The sequence below is a fragment of the Rhinoraja longicauda genome, chromosome 2, assembly GCF_053455715.1.
Source record: "Rhinoraja longicauda isolate Sanriku21f chromosome 2, sRhiLon1.1, whole genome shotgun sequence".
Lineage (NCBI taxonomy): Eukaryota > Metazoa > Chordata > Chondrichthyes > Rajiformes > Arhynchobatidae > Rhinoraja > Rhinoraja longicauda.
This window is the reverse complement of record NC_135954.1, coordinates 19,878,792-19,895,335: the sequence shown is the minus strand read 5'-3', so window position 1 is coordinate 19,895,335 and position 16,544 is coordinate 19,878,792. Positions and strand designations below refer to the sequence as shown.

The 16,544-nt window shown below is 45.7% G+C and overlaps 1 protein-coding gene across 2 annotated transcripts in view; it reads right to left on the bottom strand.

The window, feature by feature from the left end:
* The window catches only part of plekhg4b (pleckstrin homology domain containing, family G (with RhoGef domain) member 4B), a 212,263-nt gene that overhangs the window by 6,090 nt on the left and 189,629 nt on the right, over positions 1-16,544 (bottom strand). The window contains exons 18-22 of one of the 2 annotated variants that reach the window (XM_078415786.1): positions 11,229-11,399; positions 8,880-9,057; positions 6,579-6,695; positions 4,936-5,208; positions 3,394-3,590 (exon numbers count right to left, since the gene is read on the bottom strand). In XM_078415786.1, the coding sequence (XP_078271912.1) occupies positions 3,394-3,590; positions 4,936-5,208; positions 6,579-6,695; positions 8,880-9,057; positions 11,229-11,399 (936 nt within the window). The remainder of the gene's footprint in view (positions 1-3,393; positions 3,591-4,935; positions 5,209-6,578; positions 6,696-8,879; positions 9,058-11,228; positions 11,400-16,544) is intronic. The other variant, XM_078415793.1, reaches the window with a different exon arrangement.

The window sequence follows — 16,544 nt, the reverse complement described above, 5'->3', positions numbered from 1 at the left end:
CCAGATGTCAACTTCTCTACATCGGCGAGACAAAACGCAGGCTCGGCGATCGTTTCGCTCAACACCTTCGCTCAGTCCGCCTTAACCAACCTGATCTCCCGGTGGCTGAGCACTTCAACTCCCCCTCCCACTCCCAGTCTGACCTTTCTGTCATGGGCCTCCACCAGTGTCATAGTGAGGCCGACTGCAAATTGGAGGAACAGCACCTCATATTTCGCTTGGGCAGCTTACAGCCCAGCGGTATGAACATTGACTTCTCCAACTTTAGATAGTCCCTGCTTTCCCTCCCTTTCCCACCCCCTTCCCAGTTCTCCCACCCCCTTCCCAGTTCTCCCACTGTCTTCCTGTTTCCACCTATATCCTTTCTTTGTCCCGCCCTCCCCGACATCAGTCTGAAGAAGGGTCTCGACCTGAAACATCACCCATTCCATCTCTCCAGAGATGCTGCCTGACCTGCTGAGTTACTCCAGCATTTTGTGGTACCTATAATTTAAGCACATGTCACTTTCTTCATCATATCTTAGAATCCAAGTGACAGTGCACATCATAAAAAGAATGACAGACACAAAAAGCTGGAGTAACTCAGTGGGTCAGACAGCATCTCTGGAGAAAAGGAATAGGTGACGTTTCGGGTCTCGATCCGAAACGTCACCTATTCCTTTTCTCCAGAGATGCTGCCTGACCCGCTGAGTTACTCCAGCTTTTTGTGTCTGTCTTCGATTTAAACCAGCATCTGCAGTTCCTCCCTACACATAATAAAAGATGTGCCCCAACCCCTTCATTCCTTCTTCTCCCTGCTCCTGCCTGGCAGAAGATACAGACGCTTGAAAGCACGCACCACCAGATTCAGAAACAGCCTTTGTGATCAGGCTTCTGAACGGTCCTTCCATGATTTAGGGTACTATTCGATTCCCCTCTACACCATTGTGGACATTGGACTTTGTCTGTGGAATTGATGCACTGCAATGCTAAGAAAAGCATTCTGCTCTCCGTATCTTCCCCTTTGCTCTCTCTCTATTGTACTTGAGCTTGATTTGATTGTATATCTCAAACCTAGACCATGGTCCAGGAAGGAAGGTTCGAGTTGGGTATAATTCCTTCTATTTTTTTCATAACCAAACTGCGTAAATAGGCTAACACATCCAAAGCCATTAATACAAAGGTGAATAATAAAAATAAACGGGTGAAGAGGTAAAGAGAGAAGGATAAAGAAAGACATTAAAAAAGGAAAGAGTAGGAGAATAATGCAGAATGAATGAAAAAGTGGGGTGAATAGCAGAAGATAAACTGCATTTTAATAATTTAAAAACTGGAACAGCAGCAGCAAAAATCATTTCACAAAATTGACATCATTTCTCATCCAAGATCAACACATATTGCGAAATCCAATAATCGTTTATGAAGAGTTGGAATTACTGATCATACGCAAATAATATCAGAACATTATTGTTCAATGCAAGGGGAACTGAATAGAAACAATCAATTAAATACATAATTTATTCACATCCACAGAGAAAGACATGCAGAAAAGAAAGCATCTGTTTTGTGTTATTTGTCCATACTTTAAAATCTCACCATGCTAGAGAACAGTTTGCCGTGGTGGCCACCGCGCTGTGGACAGGATGTGATTGCACTGGAAAGGGTATGGAGGATGTTATCTGGGACGGGGAGACTGGAGAGGCCGGGTTTGTTTCCCTTGAAACAGAGACGGCCAAGTGGCATCCCGATTGAGCTGTGTAAAATTATGAAGAGCATGCCAGTGCAGAGAATATTTCCCCAAGACTGGCAAAAGAGAGTGGACATCGGTTTGCGTTGAGGGATAACAAGTTTAAAAGGATCTATTTTTTCACCTAGAGGGTGGTTCGAAGTTGGAAGGTTGGAAGAATGCACTTCCTGAGTGGGTGGTGGAGGCAGATGGTGTCACAATATTTACGTAATATCTAAGTTACAACTTGAATTGTCGAAAGCATAGAAGGATATGGACCAAGCACTGGTAAACAAGGTTATTGTAGATTGGTAATAAATGGTTCTATTTCTGTGCTGCAGGACCCTATGATTCTAATGTTTGGAAAAAAAATAGACAGTTTAGTCCAAAAGTAAACTGTTTGAAACTCTGAAGTTTTCAGGATTACAGTTGTATTTTAATAGTTTTGATAGTATCTAGCAGGGAGGCATGGTGGCGCAGCGGTAGAGTTGCTGCCTTACAGCACCAGAGACCCGGGTTCGATCCTGACCTCATGTGCTGTCTGTACGGAGTTTGTAAATTCTCCCCGTGACCGTACGGGTTTTCACCAGGTGTTCTGGTTTCCTCCCACAGTTTAAAGACGTACATGTTTGTAGGTTAATTGGCTTTGGAAAAAAAAAACTAAGTTGTCCCAAGTGTAAGGATAGTGCTAGTGAACTGGTTGGCACGGACCGGGTGGGCCAGAGCCTGTTTCTGCTTTGTATCTCTAAAGTCTAAAGTCTAAAGAGATTCAAAATTTATTGAATTTAATTTTTGCCAGATAATATGCTTTATTTGCTTTGTTAAACTTTTTCCTTTTGGACTGCTAACAATCCCCGATTCTCCCAAGAACTTTCCTTCTTGCATAAACATCTTTAAAAGCCTATCATCCTTAAAATTGAAGGATGTAAAAAACTTTGCTTGATGTTTGAGAGTTAAATGCTGTACAAATCACAGGAGTGGTAGGTAAGTTGTGATTATTAGCAACATTGTTCGGAAGAAGAGCCTCGACCCGAAACGTCACCTATTCCTTCTCTCCAGAGACGCTGCCTGTCCCGTGAGTTACTCCAGCATTTTGTGTGTACCTTTGTTCTGTTGAAAGTTCGGTTCAGTTTATTGTCACGTGCAGTGAAAAGCTTTTGTTGCATGTAAACCAGTCAGCAGAAAGACATTAATAAAAATAATAATAATACATTTCATTTGTATAGCGCTTTTCTGGAAACTCAAAGACGCTTTACAGAGTAAGTAAAACATAAAAATAAATAAATAAACAAACAAAAATAGGAAGGATAAGGAGAAGCGACGGTCAGTGGTTGAAGGCGGTGTTGAACAGGTGAGTCTTAAGTGATGTTTTGAATGTGGTGAGTGAGGAGGAGTCTCTGATGGTTAGGGGTAGTGAGTTACAGAGGGTGGGAGCAGCGATGGAGAAAGCCCTGTCCCCCCAGGATCTGAGTTTGGTCCGGATGGGGGGGACAGGAGGTTAGCAGCAGCAGAGCGGAGGGTGCAGGTGGGAGTGTGCCTGTGGAGGAGGTCAGTCAGGTAGGATGGGGCCAGGTTATGGAGGGCTTTGTAGGTCATGAGGAGGATTTTGTACTGGATTCTCTGGCCACACGATTGCAATACACGATTGCTAGCTAATATGCAACAATCAACAAAACTCAGGTACTTACCGCAGTGATATATTGGTTCTTCGCCTGCATCTTCGGAGAAAGATTTGGAGATGAATAAAGGCAAGCCTTGTTAGAGTCGGGATTAGGTGCCTCATCAGGAAATGTCTCTGTGGAAAGCTGGTGCACGTAGCTGAGGGTTGAGCCACTGATGCTTTCTGCAGAAGTGCATAGTGAAGAGGTCTCCGAGCTCTCTGTGACTAGGACAAAAGGGACAGAATCACAGTAAGGCTCAGTTTCCATCTGGTGACAGTGACCACCTTTAAAACAGTATAATCTTTGTACAATACCACACGACAGAACTTTAGTTATCCCAGGAGGGAAATTGGTCTGCCGACAGTCATAAAACACAACAAGATACATGGAACATTAAATTAAAGTGACGAGCGGAAGGTCTAAAAACTAACTAACAAAAAAAAATAAAAAAATAAATAGGAATTAAATTTTAAAAATTTTAAAGGAAAAGACAATCGACTATTGGCTGGCTGCCGTGTGCACAGCGCAGGAACAGGAACAGGAACCAAAAAACCCCCCCCAAAAAAAACAAAACTAAACAAAACAAACTAATTGAATTGGTCCAGAATGCATGTAGGTCTTGAGACAAGTTATTTTTATCTTGGGAGTTTTGGAAAAGGTCAAAGAAAATATTTATTTTTAGTTTCTTAAGATTTTGTAACATCAATTCATAATGTTATTGTTAGTATTTGGTTTGGGATGCATAACAGATTAACCAAGTATAAGAGTGACTTCATTTCAAAAGATTTTTGTTGGCTGCCATGCTGTAAACGTAAGTATTACCGAGTTTCTCCAGCAGTTTGTTTTTTGCACACAAATACAAACCTTGTTATTTGTTTGTTTATTTCAGACATCTGAATCAAGTAGCACAGAAGCCATCACAATTTGACATTTCTACTCTGGTGTGAGAGTTGGAGAACGTCATGCAGTAGGGAAAATCAATATTACCTAAATCATTTTGATTAAGGCTGATCTGATATTTATGAACATATGATTCAATTTTTGTGCTTATTGGAAAAATGTTCAAATGTTAAATAAAACAACAGGGCATATTGGAAGAAACATCACTGGATGGAGCAAGGATAAATCTGGCAGAATAAATTACAGCAGTTCCTCACAGCATTGCATATGAGAATAAACAAAAAGGGGTTTTGTTTATAGATACGGCGCGGAAACAGGCCCTTCTGCCCGCTGGATCCGTGCCGACCTGCGATCCCTGCATATTAACACCATCCTACACACACCAGGGACAAATTTTACATTTACCAAGGCAATTAACCTACAAACCAATACGTCTTTGGAGTGTGGGAGGAAACCGAAGGTCTCGGAGGAAACCCACGCAGGTCACGGGGAGAACGTACAAAATCCGTACAGACAGCACCCGTAGTCGGGATCGAACCCGGGTCTCAGGCGCTGATTTCGCTGTAAGGCAGCGGCTCTACCGCTGCGCCACCGTGCCGCCCGCAAATGAGGTCTGATGAGGTTTCAGAAACTTAACGAAGAACAATGTTAATTCTATTGTCGACTCACTTATAGAGGGTTGGCTCCCTGCATCTTGCTCCAGTTCATCTTCTTCGATGCACGTCCCAATATCAGAGGACCACTGGTTGAAAGGTGTCACATGCAGCAGACCAGCATGCATCGGACATGAATACACATGAAGATTGAGAGTCCCGAGAATGGAGCAGGATGACTGGCTGCTCGAAGATGAGGTGCTGCTATTGGATATGGTGGAATGAGGCCTCTTGAAGGAAATGGAGTGGTCAAATGAAGACACGGCAATGGATGCTCTTGTTCTAGTTTCTAATGAGTCACAATCAAATTGAAAAATGTTAGAAAGAAAATACTTAGGATGCATTAGGATAGAGAAGATCTTTGAATTGTATAATCGCATTTCAAGGGGATTTTAGTCATAGAAGTTCAGGCACAAATGGGAAGCGATTTGCAATACAGATTCCATCAGGTTGATTCAGGCCAGATATGTAATTTCAAAACAAGCTACATAACATTTTCAGTTTTATGGGGAATGAGGGCACTTTTGGATCATTACAAGCAAAACAGCACTTTCCAAACTGTTCTTAGGCGACCAGCATAAGATTCACCATTCCCCTCTCCTGCTCACGATTTTAACGCTATGAGCGGACTTAAAACATGCTTCACAGATCATGTTAGTTTGACAAAGAAAATAAGGACGGACCACATTCTCACTTGGAAATCTGTGCATAATTCAATTTAAAATAGCCGCAGTAAATGAGGAGACAGGATGAAAGATAGTTCATCAAACACAGGGGTTAGTCAAGTGTGGAGTGTTTTGCCACTAAGAATACTTGAGGCAAAAATATCTTTTAAGGGAAAAATATTGGAAAATTGGGGCAACGGCCTCTCCAGCAAAGAGTCTGACAATGAAGCAAATGGGTTTTTTCCCGCACTAAAAGATTCATCTGAAATAGAGATTTTCTTTCCTTGCTTTCATGCCTCGTATTCATTATGACCGGAAGAAACATTTTGTCTGTTTACCGTGAACAGCTAAAGGGTGCTTGTGTGTTTTCTTTGAGGTGGCTTACTCTCGTTGTGATCAGCCCATCCAAAGCTGCTCTAGCCTCCTACCACTCTGCGTCAGGCCTTGACGAAAGGTGGCAGTGTACACGAGCTCACTTTAAACCCTTCTCGAAAAGCACTCAGCGTTTTCCCATGGAAATGCCGCAAAAAAAGATATGATATCGGTGTCAGTGTGCAGCCGCAAGGCATCAACATCACACGTGTGTACATGGTAGCTGACGTAATGCAGTAGGGAGATGGAAAAGGACAATTGCTGGATTTTATCCGAGGCAGCCATCACCCCGTTCAGATCAATGCTAAAGACAACACATTCTATGCTCAATACACAGGCCAAACAAGGGTCAATAGTAAAATTGAGCATAACAAGAGCAATGGGTCCAAATATTACAGTATTGGAAAAGAACATCAGGAGGGAAGAGGACAAAACATTTGTGAATGAGTAGATTAGAAAGATGATGTCCAGGGAGTAAATTGAGGCCCTGAATATTCTTCTTAATTTGTGAATGTCGCTTCCCCATTTATTGTACATTCAAAAAGAATCAAGATGCAGATGCTTCAAAGTGCCAGACAATTAAATGTTTAGATGGTTTCCCTGATTATTTTGCTTGACATACCTGTACCCTTCATGATGTAATCAATTGCATGGTCGCTGATGGCGGCCTCACTCGGCTTAATGTCCATAAATGGTTTATTACCGATCCCCATGGACACCATCTCTTGCATCCTCACCTCTGTAACAAATGGTGTGGTGGTTAATCTCCAAAGGATTACTAAACTAAACATTATTCAGGTGGCAAGCATGTCACTGTCACAGCTTCAATTCTTTCTTGACAAGTGAAACGTTGAACTCCTGGTGCCAATTATCCCTGAGGCAACAACGCTCATTGGAAGATCTGCATATGGCTTGAAGATATTGAAGAGAAAGGGCACAAAATGCCACAGTAACTCAGCAGGTCAGGCAGCATCTCTGGAGAACATAGCTAGGTGATGATTTGGGTCGAAACCCTTCTTCAGACTGATTGTAGAGGGGAGAAAGCTGGAAAAGGGGAGAGGCAGGGCTAAACGCGGCAGGTAGATAGGTCGATGAAGTGCTAGAGTAACTCAAAGGGGCGAGCAGCATCTGAGGTGGGAAATGGGCGGACGATGTTTCAGTCTTTATCTGTCCATTTCCCTTCACAGATGCTGCCTGGCCCACAGAGGTCCTCCAGCAGAACAGGTGAATGGTTTGTATTGTTCTCGAATGGACCTGGAGTAGACTTGAAGGGCGGAATGGCCTTCGGAATAGTCTGCCGTGACCATTCCATGATCTGACCACCTGAGTATTTTAATTCAGAGTGGAGAAGTTGCTGCACTTCTGCTATCAGGCTGGTGCAAGAATATAAAAGGATTGGGATCTGAAGTCTCCAAACATTAACTGGCTTTGTACCAGAGTCCCAGACTGAGCAATAAGCCTCTTTCGAGCTTTGTAAGAAAAGTTCAGCATTCATGCATTTGAAGCAAAGAATACCGTCAACTCATTCCAGCTCCATAGAGGGGACACTCCTAAACAGTGACGCTGGGAATGTGAATCACTATCCCCTTGTAGTAAACAATCCAACAGCATTGACACAAAACACACCCCTTCTTCTCAATTCACACAATAAATCAGCAGATGGCACGGTGGTGCAGCAGTAGTTGCTGCCTTACAGCCTAAGGTGGCGCTGCCATAGCAGCTGCGGCTTACCTGCGGTCCATTTGTCTTTGTGTTTTTGTTGTTTTTTTGTCTTAATTGTAGTTGTGATGTCGTGTTTTTGTGTTTGTGTACTATGTGTGTATGTGGGGGGGAGGGGGGGAACTGTAAAATTGTAAATAGGTGTGCCTTCCGAACGGAGACCCGACCTTTGTTTTCTGGGCCGTGTCTCCGTTCCTGCTGCGGCCTACCATCGGCCCAACTCCTGGAGCTGTCGGCCTCCAGGGCTCCGGTTCGCAGAGCCCGCGGACCGGACTTACCATCACCGGAGCTAGCCGTCTTCGGAGGCTGCGGGAGCAGCTGCGACTCGCCTTAGGCTCGGGCCGCGTGGATGCCGACATCGGGAGCTCCGGCAGCGGCAGCGTGTTCGCCCGCCCCGGATCGCAGGGCTTGGGTCGCGGACATTTCACCGTCCGACGCGGCCTAAGATAGGCTGCGGGATATTTCTCTGCTGGGCGGGGGCTTCAATGTCGGGAGCCACGACCGCCCCGACGTGCAGCAACAGCGGCAGCAGCAGCGTGTTCGCCCGCCCCGGATCGGACTTATCATCGGCGGAGCCGGCCGTCTTCGGAGGCTGCGGGAGCGGCTGCGACTCGCCTTAGGCTCGGCCCGCTGCGGACCGTCCGGTGCGGCCTGCAACCACAACAACCTGACCGCGGGAGAGGACAGCAGGAGAAGGGAAAATACATTGTGGCCTTCCATCACAGTGAGGAGAGGACTGGAGGAGACTCACTGTGATGGATGTTTTCTTGATGGATGTTTCTTTTGTGTGTTTTGGGGGTTGTGTAATTTTAATGCCTATTTTGATGCTTTTGTTGTTGGACTGTGGGTGACTGAATTTCGTCTAATTTTGATGACAATAAAGCTATCTTGAATCTTGAATCTTGCCGCGCCGGAGACCCGGGTTCCATCCTGACAATGGGGGCTTGTCTGTATGGAGTTTGTACGTTCTCCCTGTGACCTGTGTGGGTTTTCTCCGAGATCTTTGGGTTTCCTCCCACACTCTAAAGGCGTACAGGTATGCAGGTAAATTGGCTTGGTAAATGTAAAAACTGTCCCTAGTGTGTGTAGGATAATGTTAATGTGTGGGGATCGCAGGTTGGCGTGGACCCGGTGGGCCGAAGGGCCTGTTTCCGCGCTGTATCTCTAAACAAAACTAGAAAAGACTTGAATTTTACTGACGTACCTCGGTTTCTGAGGGCTTGGCGCCACAGGATTTTTCCTATGACATTCGTCCAGGTTAACTTAACCTCAGAAGAGCTGGCCTGAAAGATATAAGTGTCCTGAGATTTCCTTCTCCTGAACCAGATCTCGAAACGCAGCCCACTTTCTCCAACGTTCTCGGTCATTCCAATCTCGGCCGTCTGAAATAAGCCAATAACCCAGTGAGTGCAGAAAAACTCTTGCCAAATGTTACCATGCATCACTTTAAAATATAGCTCAGAAAGTCTTTTTTGAAATGCAAGATACAATCTTGTGATTAGATGTGCAGTAAATCCCCGTCTTGCTTTGTGCCTCTTCATGGATGAACTTTTGTTGAGCAATGCTTCAACGTTTAGTTTTGTTTTTTTAGTTTAGAGATAGAGGGCGGATCCAAGCCCTTCTGCCCACCAAGCCCACACCGACTAGTGATCCCAACACATTAACACGATCCAAACACACATCAAGGACAATTTAAAATTATACCGAGCCAATTAACCCACAAACCTGTACATCTTTGGAGTGTGGGAGGAAACCAAAGATCTCGGAGAAAACCCACGCAGGTCACGGGGAGAACGACAAACTCCGTACAGACAGCACCTCTAGTCGAGATCGAACCCGGATATCAACAAGGCAGCAGCCCTACCGCTGAACCATCTTAGTTTTAAAATTCTTCCAAGGCATCGCTGTGCCCAGTGATGTCCTCCAGCTCTAAAACAATCCAATGTTCTGACCATCTGAGCCTGCCAAGCATCCCCACGTTTCAACACACTAGTGGCACGGTGGCACAGCGGTAGAGTTGCTGCCTTACAGCAAATGCAGCGCCGGAGACTCAGGTTCGATCCTGACTACGGGCGCTGTACTGTACGGAGTTTGTACGTTCTCCCCGTGACCTGCGTGGGTTTTCTCCGAGATCTTCGGTTTCCTCCCACACTCCAAAGACGTACAGGTTTGTAGGTTAATTGGCTGGGAAAATGTAAAAATTGTCCCTAGTGGGTGTAGGATAGTGTTAGTGTGCGGGGATCGCTGGGCGGCTCGGACCCGGTGGGCCAGTTTCTGCGCTGTATCTCTAAATCTAAATCTAAATCTAATCTAGTACTGGCAATCATGCTTTCATCTACTGAGCTCAGGTACTACAATTTTTCTCAAATGTCACCTTGCCCCTCTTCAGTCATAGAATTATATTGCATGGAAACAGACCCTTTGACCAAACTTGCCCATGCCCGAACAAGATTCCCCATCTATGCTAGACCTATTTGCTCACGCTTGGCCTTTACCCCTCTATACCTATCCGATCTATGTACCAGTCTTTTAAATGCTGTTATAGGATCACCCCTCAGCCTCCTGCACTCCAGGGAATAAAGTCCTAGCCTGCCCAACCTCTCCCTGTAGCCCAGGCCCTCACGTCCTGGCAACATCCTCGAAAATCTTCTCTGTACTCTTTGCAGCAATCTGCAATCCTTTTTTATCATCTTTAATTGGACTTTACTGGACTTTATCCAGCAATCTGCAATCCCTTTTTTATCATCTTTAATTGGACTTTACTGAAATTTCTCATGCAATAACCCTTTATCATATACCTGTCCACTATGGGTGACTGGATTGTAATTATGTATGTCTTTTTGCTGGCTGGTTAGCACGCACTAAAAGCTTTACACTGTACCTTGACACACGTGATAATAAACTAAACTGAAATTTTGTTGAAAAGAACAAAATAGAAGATGTCCTCAAATAGGAAGATGCCTCAGATTTCTTTTTAATGTTCATACCAATTGACAAATTCGTCCTAACATGTACGCTTTCCTCGATCTTTTACACAGGGAAAGCAAACTGTTCTAAAATAATAATATCCATCTCTCGGGTTAATATTAATCTACTTCTCGCTCCATGTTTAAAATATTTCTTCAGATGCGTATTTCTTAGCAACCAGGGGCCACAGTTTAAGAATAAGGGGTAGGCCATTTAGAACGGAGATGAGGAAAAAAACTTTTCAGTCAGAGAGTTGTAAATCTGTGGAATTCTCTGCCTCAGAAGGCAGTGGAGGCCAAGTCTCTGAATGCATTCAAGAGAGAGCTAGATAGAGCTCTTAGGGATAGCGGAGTCAGGGTGTATGGGGAGAAGGCAGGAACGGGGTACTGATTGAGAATGATCAGCCATGATCACATTGAATGGCGATGCTGGCTTGAAGGGCCGAATGGCCTCCTCCTGCACCTATTGTCTATTGTCTATTGTTTGAAAGTGTTTCTGCCAGATTTATTAGGCAAAGAATATTGTATAGAAGCAAGTCTTTGCTGTATAAGTCATAACATTTCAAAATGAATAAATTATCAATTACCTTAAATGACTGTTTGTAAACATAGATGTCATATCCACCTTCAATCTTTTTTGTTTTACTGAAGAGAATGAGGTCCTCAAAGAGGAAGATGTGCCTCAGATATTTTTTGCGTCCGCACCAAACGACGAATTCCTCCTGACACATAAGCTGTCCTTGCTCTTGAAGATTCACCTGAAGGGAAACCAAACCGGAATAAAATAATAAAATCCATCTTTCAGGCTAACATTAATCTAAGGCCACACTCACTCTCGTGGAAACAACATGAGAGGAATATATCGGGTGGACGCACAGAGTCTCTTGCCAAGAGTAGGGGAATTAAGAACCAGAGGACATTGGTTTAAGGTGAAGGGAGAAAGATTTTATAGGAATCGGAGGGGTAACTTTTTCACACAATGGGTAGTGGGTATATGGAGTGAGCTGCCAGAGGAGGTAGTTGAGGCAGGGACTATCACAATGTTTAATAAACAATTAGACAGGAACATGGATAGGAAAGGTTTAGAGGGATACCAGATAGGTGTGGACCCGTTGGGTCCAAATCTCTCCTGCGGGGCCAGCAACCCTCCGTGCAAACCCACCCCACCCCACCCCACCACCCTCCACTTACCACTCCATCCCCCCTCAACCCCACTTATCCCCTCCTCCTCCCCTCGGCCAGGCCACAGTAACGGCTGCACTCCGGAGCTCCCTCCTCCTACCTGTACGCTCGGTAAGTGGCTTTCTCCCCAACGGGTCCGCGGAGTAGAGTGGGCGTGGTGGCCGAGTGGCTGGAGGGGAGGGTGGAGGTAGGAGGGGACAGGAGAGAGTGGGGAAGGAGGGGGTGGGGGAGGAGAGAGTGGGAGTGGGGAAGGGGGAGGGGTGGTGGAGAAAGGGGGGTGGGGGAGAGTGAGAGTGGGGGTGGGGGGGGAGAGTGGAGCTGGGGAGGAGGGCAGCCTGGGGTGGGGAGGAGGGAAGAGTGGGGATGGGGAGAGTGGCGCTGGGGAGGAGGAGGGTTATGGGGAAGGGGGACAGTGGGGGTGGGGGGCTGGGGTGGTGGTGGGGGGAAGAAAGAGTGGGGTGGGGGGAAGGGGTGGGTGGGAGGAAAGGGTGGGTGGGGGGGAAAGGGTGTGTGGGGGGAAAGGGTGTGTGGGGGGAAAGGGTGGGTGGGGGGAAAGGGTGGGTGGGGGGGAAAGGGTGGGTGGGGGTAAAGGGTGGGTGGGGGAGAGTGAGATTCGGGAGGTGGAGGAGGAGAGAGTGGGGGTGGGGGTGGATAGGGCTGGGGAGTAGGGCAGGGTGGGGAGGAGGGCAAGGTGGTGTGGGGAGGAGGGCCGGGTGGGGTGGGGAAGAGGAAAGAGTGGGGTTGGGGAGAAGAGCAGTGTGGGGTGGAGAGGAGGGAAGAGTGGGGGTGGGGTAGAGTGGGGGTGGGGAGGAGGGTAGATTGGGGTGGGGGGGGGAGAATGGGGTGCAGGCTGGGAGAGTGGGTTGGGGGAGGGATGTGGGGGTGAGGGCGGAATAGGTGTGGGGAAGGGGGAAGGGGGTTCAGGCAGGGCTGTGGGGAGTGGGGTTGGGGGCAGGGGAGGTGCAAGTGGGGGTGGGGTAAGGGGGATGGAGTGGGTCCGTGGGACTGAATTTAGAACATTCCTGTTCATGTGAAACATGGAGCACAGAAACAGGCATTTTGGTCTGACTAATCCTTGCCCGTTTAAATGGTAGATAAAACTCTTTTGCATTTCCCTTCTAACTGCATCAGTGTAACCTTTTCACTTTGCCTTTAACAATGACGATACAAAAAGGTGTTTCTGCTATTTCTTCCCCTAAACCCTGCCCCAGTATTGAAAATTACGTCTTTTTCAATACCTGCAGCGTAGGTTTACTAGGTTAATTCCCGGAATGGCGGGACTGTCGTATGTTGAAAGACTGGAGCGGCTAGGCTTGTATACACTGGAATTTAGAAGGATGACAGGGGATCTTATCGAAACGTATAAGATTATTAAGGGGTTGGACACGTTAGAGGCAGGAAACATGTTCCCAATGTTGGGGGAGTCCAGAACCAGGGGCCACAGTTTAAGAATAAGGGGTAGGCCAATTAGAACGGAGACGAGGAAAAACATTTTCAGTCAGAGAGTTGTGAATCTGTGGAATTCACTGCCTCAGAAGGCAGTGGAGGCCAATTCTCTGAATGCATTCAAGAGAGAGCTAGATAGAGCTCTTAAGGATCGCGGAGTCAGGGGATATGGGGAGAAGGCAGGAACGGGGGGTACTGATTGAGAATGATCAGCCATGATCACATTGAATGGTGGTGCTGGCTCAAAGGGCCGAATGGCCTCCTCCTGCACCTATTGTCTGTTGTCTATTGTCTATCTCGTTTTTCTCCTGTTTATTTCATTTATCGCTGTTTCCTCTCTGGCTCATCTTGTCCCCAAAATTCACCCTCTCGTGCCACTAAATGATTGACAATCTTCTTGGATGAGGTGACGTTGTTAACCATTTGCCCCAAACCCCCTACCCTTAAAAATCACCATCACTTTCCTCAAAAGAAAAAGAACATTTGCCCTCTCACACTTGAGCATTGCACCCCATCTAACTGTCTCGTTCTTCTCCCAAGTCTGGTAGATGTTGATAGATGTGCAGGAAGGACCTGCAGATGTTGGTTTGCAGATGTTGGTCGAAGATAGACACAAAATGCTGGAGTAACTCAGCAGGACAACAGGCAGCAGCTCTGGAGAGAAGGAATGGGTGACGTTTCAGGCCGAGATGCCTGAAGAAGGGTCTTGACTCGAAACATCAGCCATTCTAATATCTAATTCTAATATCTGAAATATCTGAAATAAAAATAAATAAATAAATATTCCTTCTATCCACAGATGCTGCCTGTGCCGCTGATTTACTCTAGTATTTTGTGTCTATCTTAGATGCTGATAGATGTTTGTGGTCTTTGCCTATCTTTCCTGGAGCTTCATGCTCGATACCCACCATTCAGGCTTCCATTCCAGCACAATCATGAAGCAAAACTTACCAAAGTTACAAGAGACATTTTAGGTGACTGGGACAAAGATAATTATTTGGCCTCTTCGTTGTTCAAGACCTACATGGAACGTTTGACATGGCTCACCACCACATCCTCCACCAGCACACCATTGCACCTGCTCTGCTATTTTATTCAGTCGGAATCAGAAAATCACCCACAATAAGTTATTTTCCCAATAATGTGCCTTTGATATTCCCAAAGGATGTACCTTTGAAACCATTAAATTTATTGTCAGCTTAGAAGCCCCCTGGTAACATCATCAAAAACCCGAGTGTCATCATCCACATCAACTGAAGAAATCCAGCCCCACTCACCAACACCTCTCTCAGCCCCTCCATAGTCTACATTATCATGGAATAGGATGAATTCAAATCTCCCTCTAGTTAACATTGGGAAGATCACAGATTTAATTCTCTTATTTTGGCTTTAGACCTCTCCCTGCGGCTTCTTGAAATCTTTAAAAATGCACAAAGAGCTGGAGTAACTCAATAAGCAGGCAGCATCTCTGGAAGATATGGATAGGTGATGTTTTGGGGTCAGAATCTTTCTTCAGGCTAGTAGTGGAGAGGGGGGGGGGAAGAAAGCTAGATGAGGTGTTGGGGAGAGGAGAGGACAAGGCCTGGCAAGTGATGGGTGAATACAGATGAGGGGGGTTGGTTTATTGGCAGATGGGTGGTGTGAAAGATAAATTGCAAAGCTTCAAGAAGATAGCAAGGGATAGGGTTAGATCGAGTGCTTAAAAATGCTTGAAGTCCACTTTGTGTGTAGAAATAATTCTGTGCTTTAAAGAAGGTTGAAACTGAGCATACGTAGCTGACATTCACTGCAAAGGTATTTATCCACAAAATGCTGGAGTAACTCAGCAGGACAGGCAGCATCTCAGGAGAGAAGGAACGGGCGCCGTTTCGGGTCGAGACCCTTCTTCAGACTGAAACGTCACCCGTTCCTTCTCTCCCGAGATGCTGCCTGACCTGGCGTTTCGGGTCGAGACCCTTCTTCAGACTGAAACGTTGCCCGTTCCTTCTCTCCTGAGATGCTGCCTGACCTGCTGAGTTACTCCAGCATTTTGTGGATAAATACCTTCGATTTGTACCAGCATCTGCAGTTATTTTTCTGACGCTCACTGCAGTCTGCTTTAGTCAGATTCTGTTCTCTGTTGTCAAAGGACAAATGGTAATCGTAAAAGAATAAAATTAAGTTGAAAGGCTAACAGGGCATTTGCTTATTTGTAATGGTGTGGAATCGGGCTGTGTTTAATCTGCTGTGTCTTTTGGTGGTGCATGATGTATATTCGTCAGAAGACCATTTGGAAGATGGAAAGTGCTAAAGTGCCTTCTGCGATAAACAAAACATCAAAGGGAAATTCTGTATATAAGGAGCAGATGAATCTCTGTTCGTTAAGCACTCTCCTAGATTGCTCCCAGTGATCACTGTATTTGGCGCTCTTGAATAAAGTCTTGAATGTCTTACTCGATCTTATGTGTTGGGTTTTAAAGTTTCCTTTAACGGTGGGCACATGTGAGAGATGAAAAGAAGACCAAAGGCAGTAAGATAATGGGGGGAAGAGGCGTAAATTGTGAAGCCAGAAAAAGGGACATAGGTGGACGAGGATGGGAGGGGACGGGAAGGGAGGGCGGAACAGTGGGAGAAAGGAATATGCTCCTGGGTGGAGCACAGGGAAGAGAGGAGAAAAGTGGGGGTGGTTTATTACCTAGAGTTGGAGAATTCAATGTTCACATCATTGGCTGCCCAGGTGAAATATGAGGTGCTGTTCCTCCAGTGTGTGGCCTCACTCTGGCAATGGAGGAGTACCAGGACCAAAAGGTCAGTATGGCAATGGGAGAGGGAGATACAATGGTTAAACTAATTCCTGACCATTTCATTTCCTTTTGTTGCCTACCCATTCCCACATGCTCTCCAGAGATGTTGCCTGACTGCATTGAGTTACCCCATCATTTTATGTCTTTTATTGTTAAACCAGCATCTGCAGTTCCTTGTGCCTTCTTAAAATCACGTTAATGGCTTCAGGAAACCTTTGTACCATGTATTGTGGGAATTGAATGAGGGGACAGAATAAGACCTCTCTATTTTCAGGCAGCTTGGAACGCTTCCCGAATGCAAATCTTTAGAACCATCTGTTCTTTCTCCAGATCAAAATAATCAAGGCATTGAAATTGCCTTGTTCTGCAATGTTTTGTTGACCTGGGTAAGGCGACTAATCCAGACCCTTGTTCTTTTCTATTGCGATATTTAGGCCATGTGCGGCAGACTGGTAATTGGACTCCATTCAGTAGATAAATGGAGTCCTATTC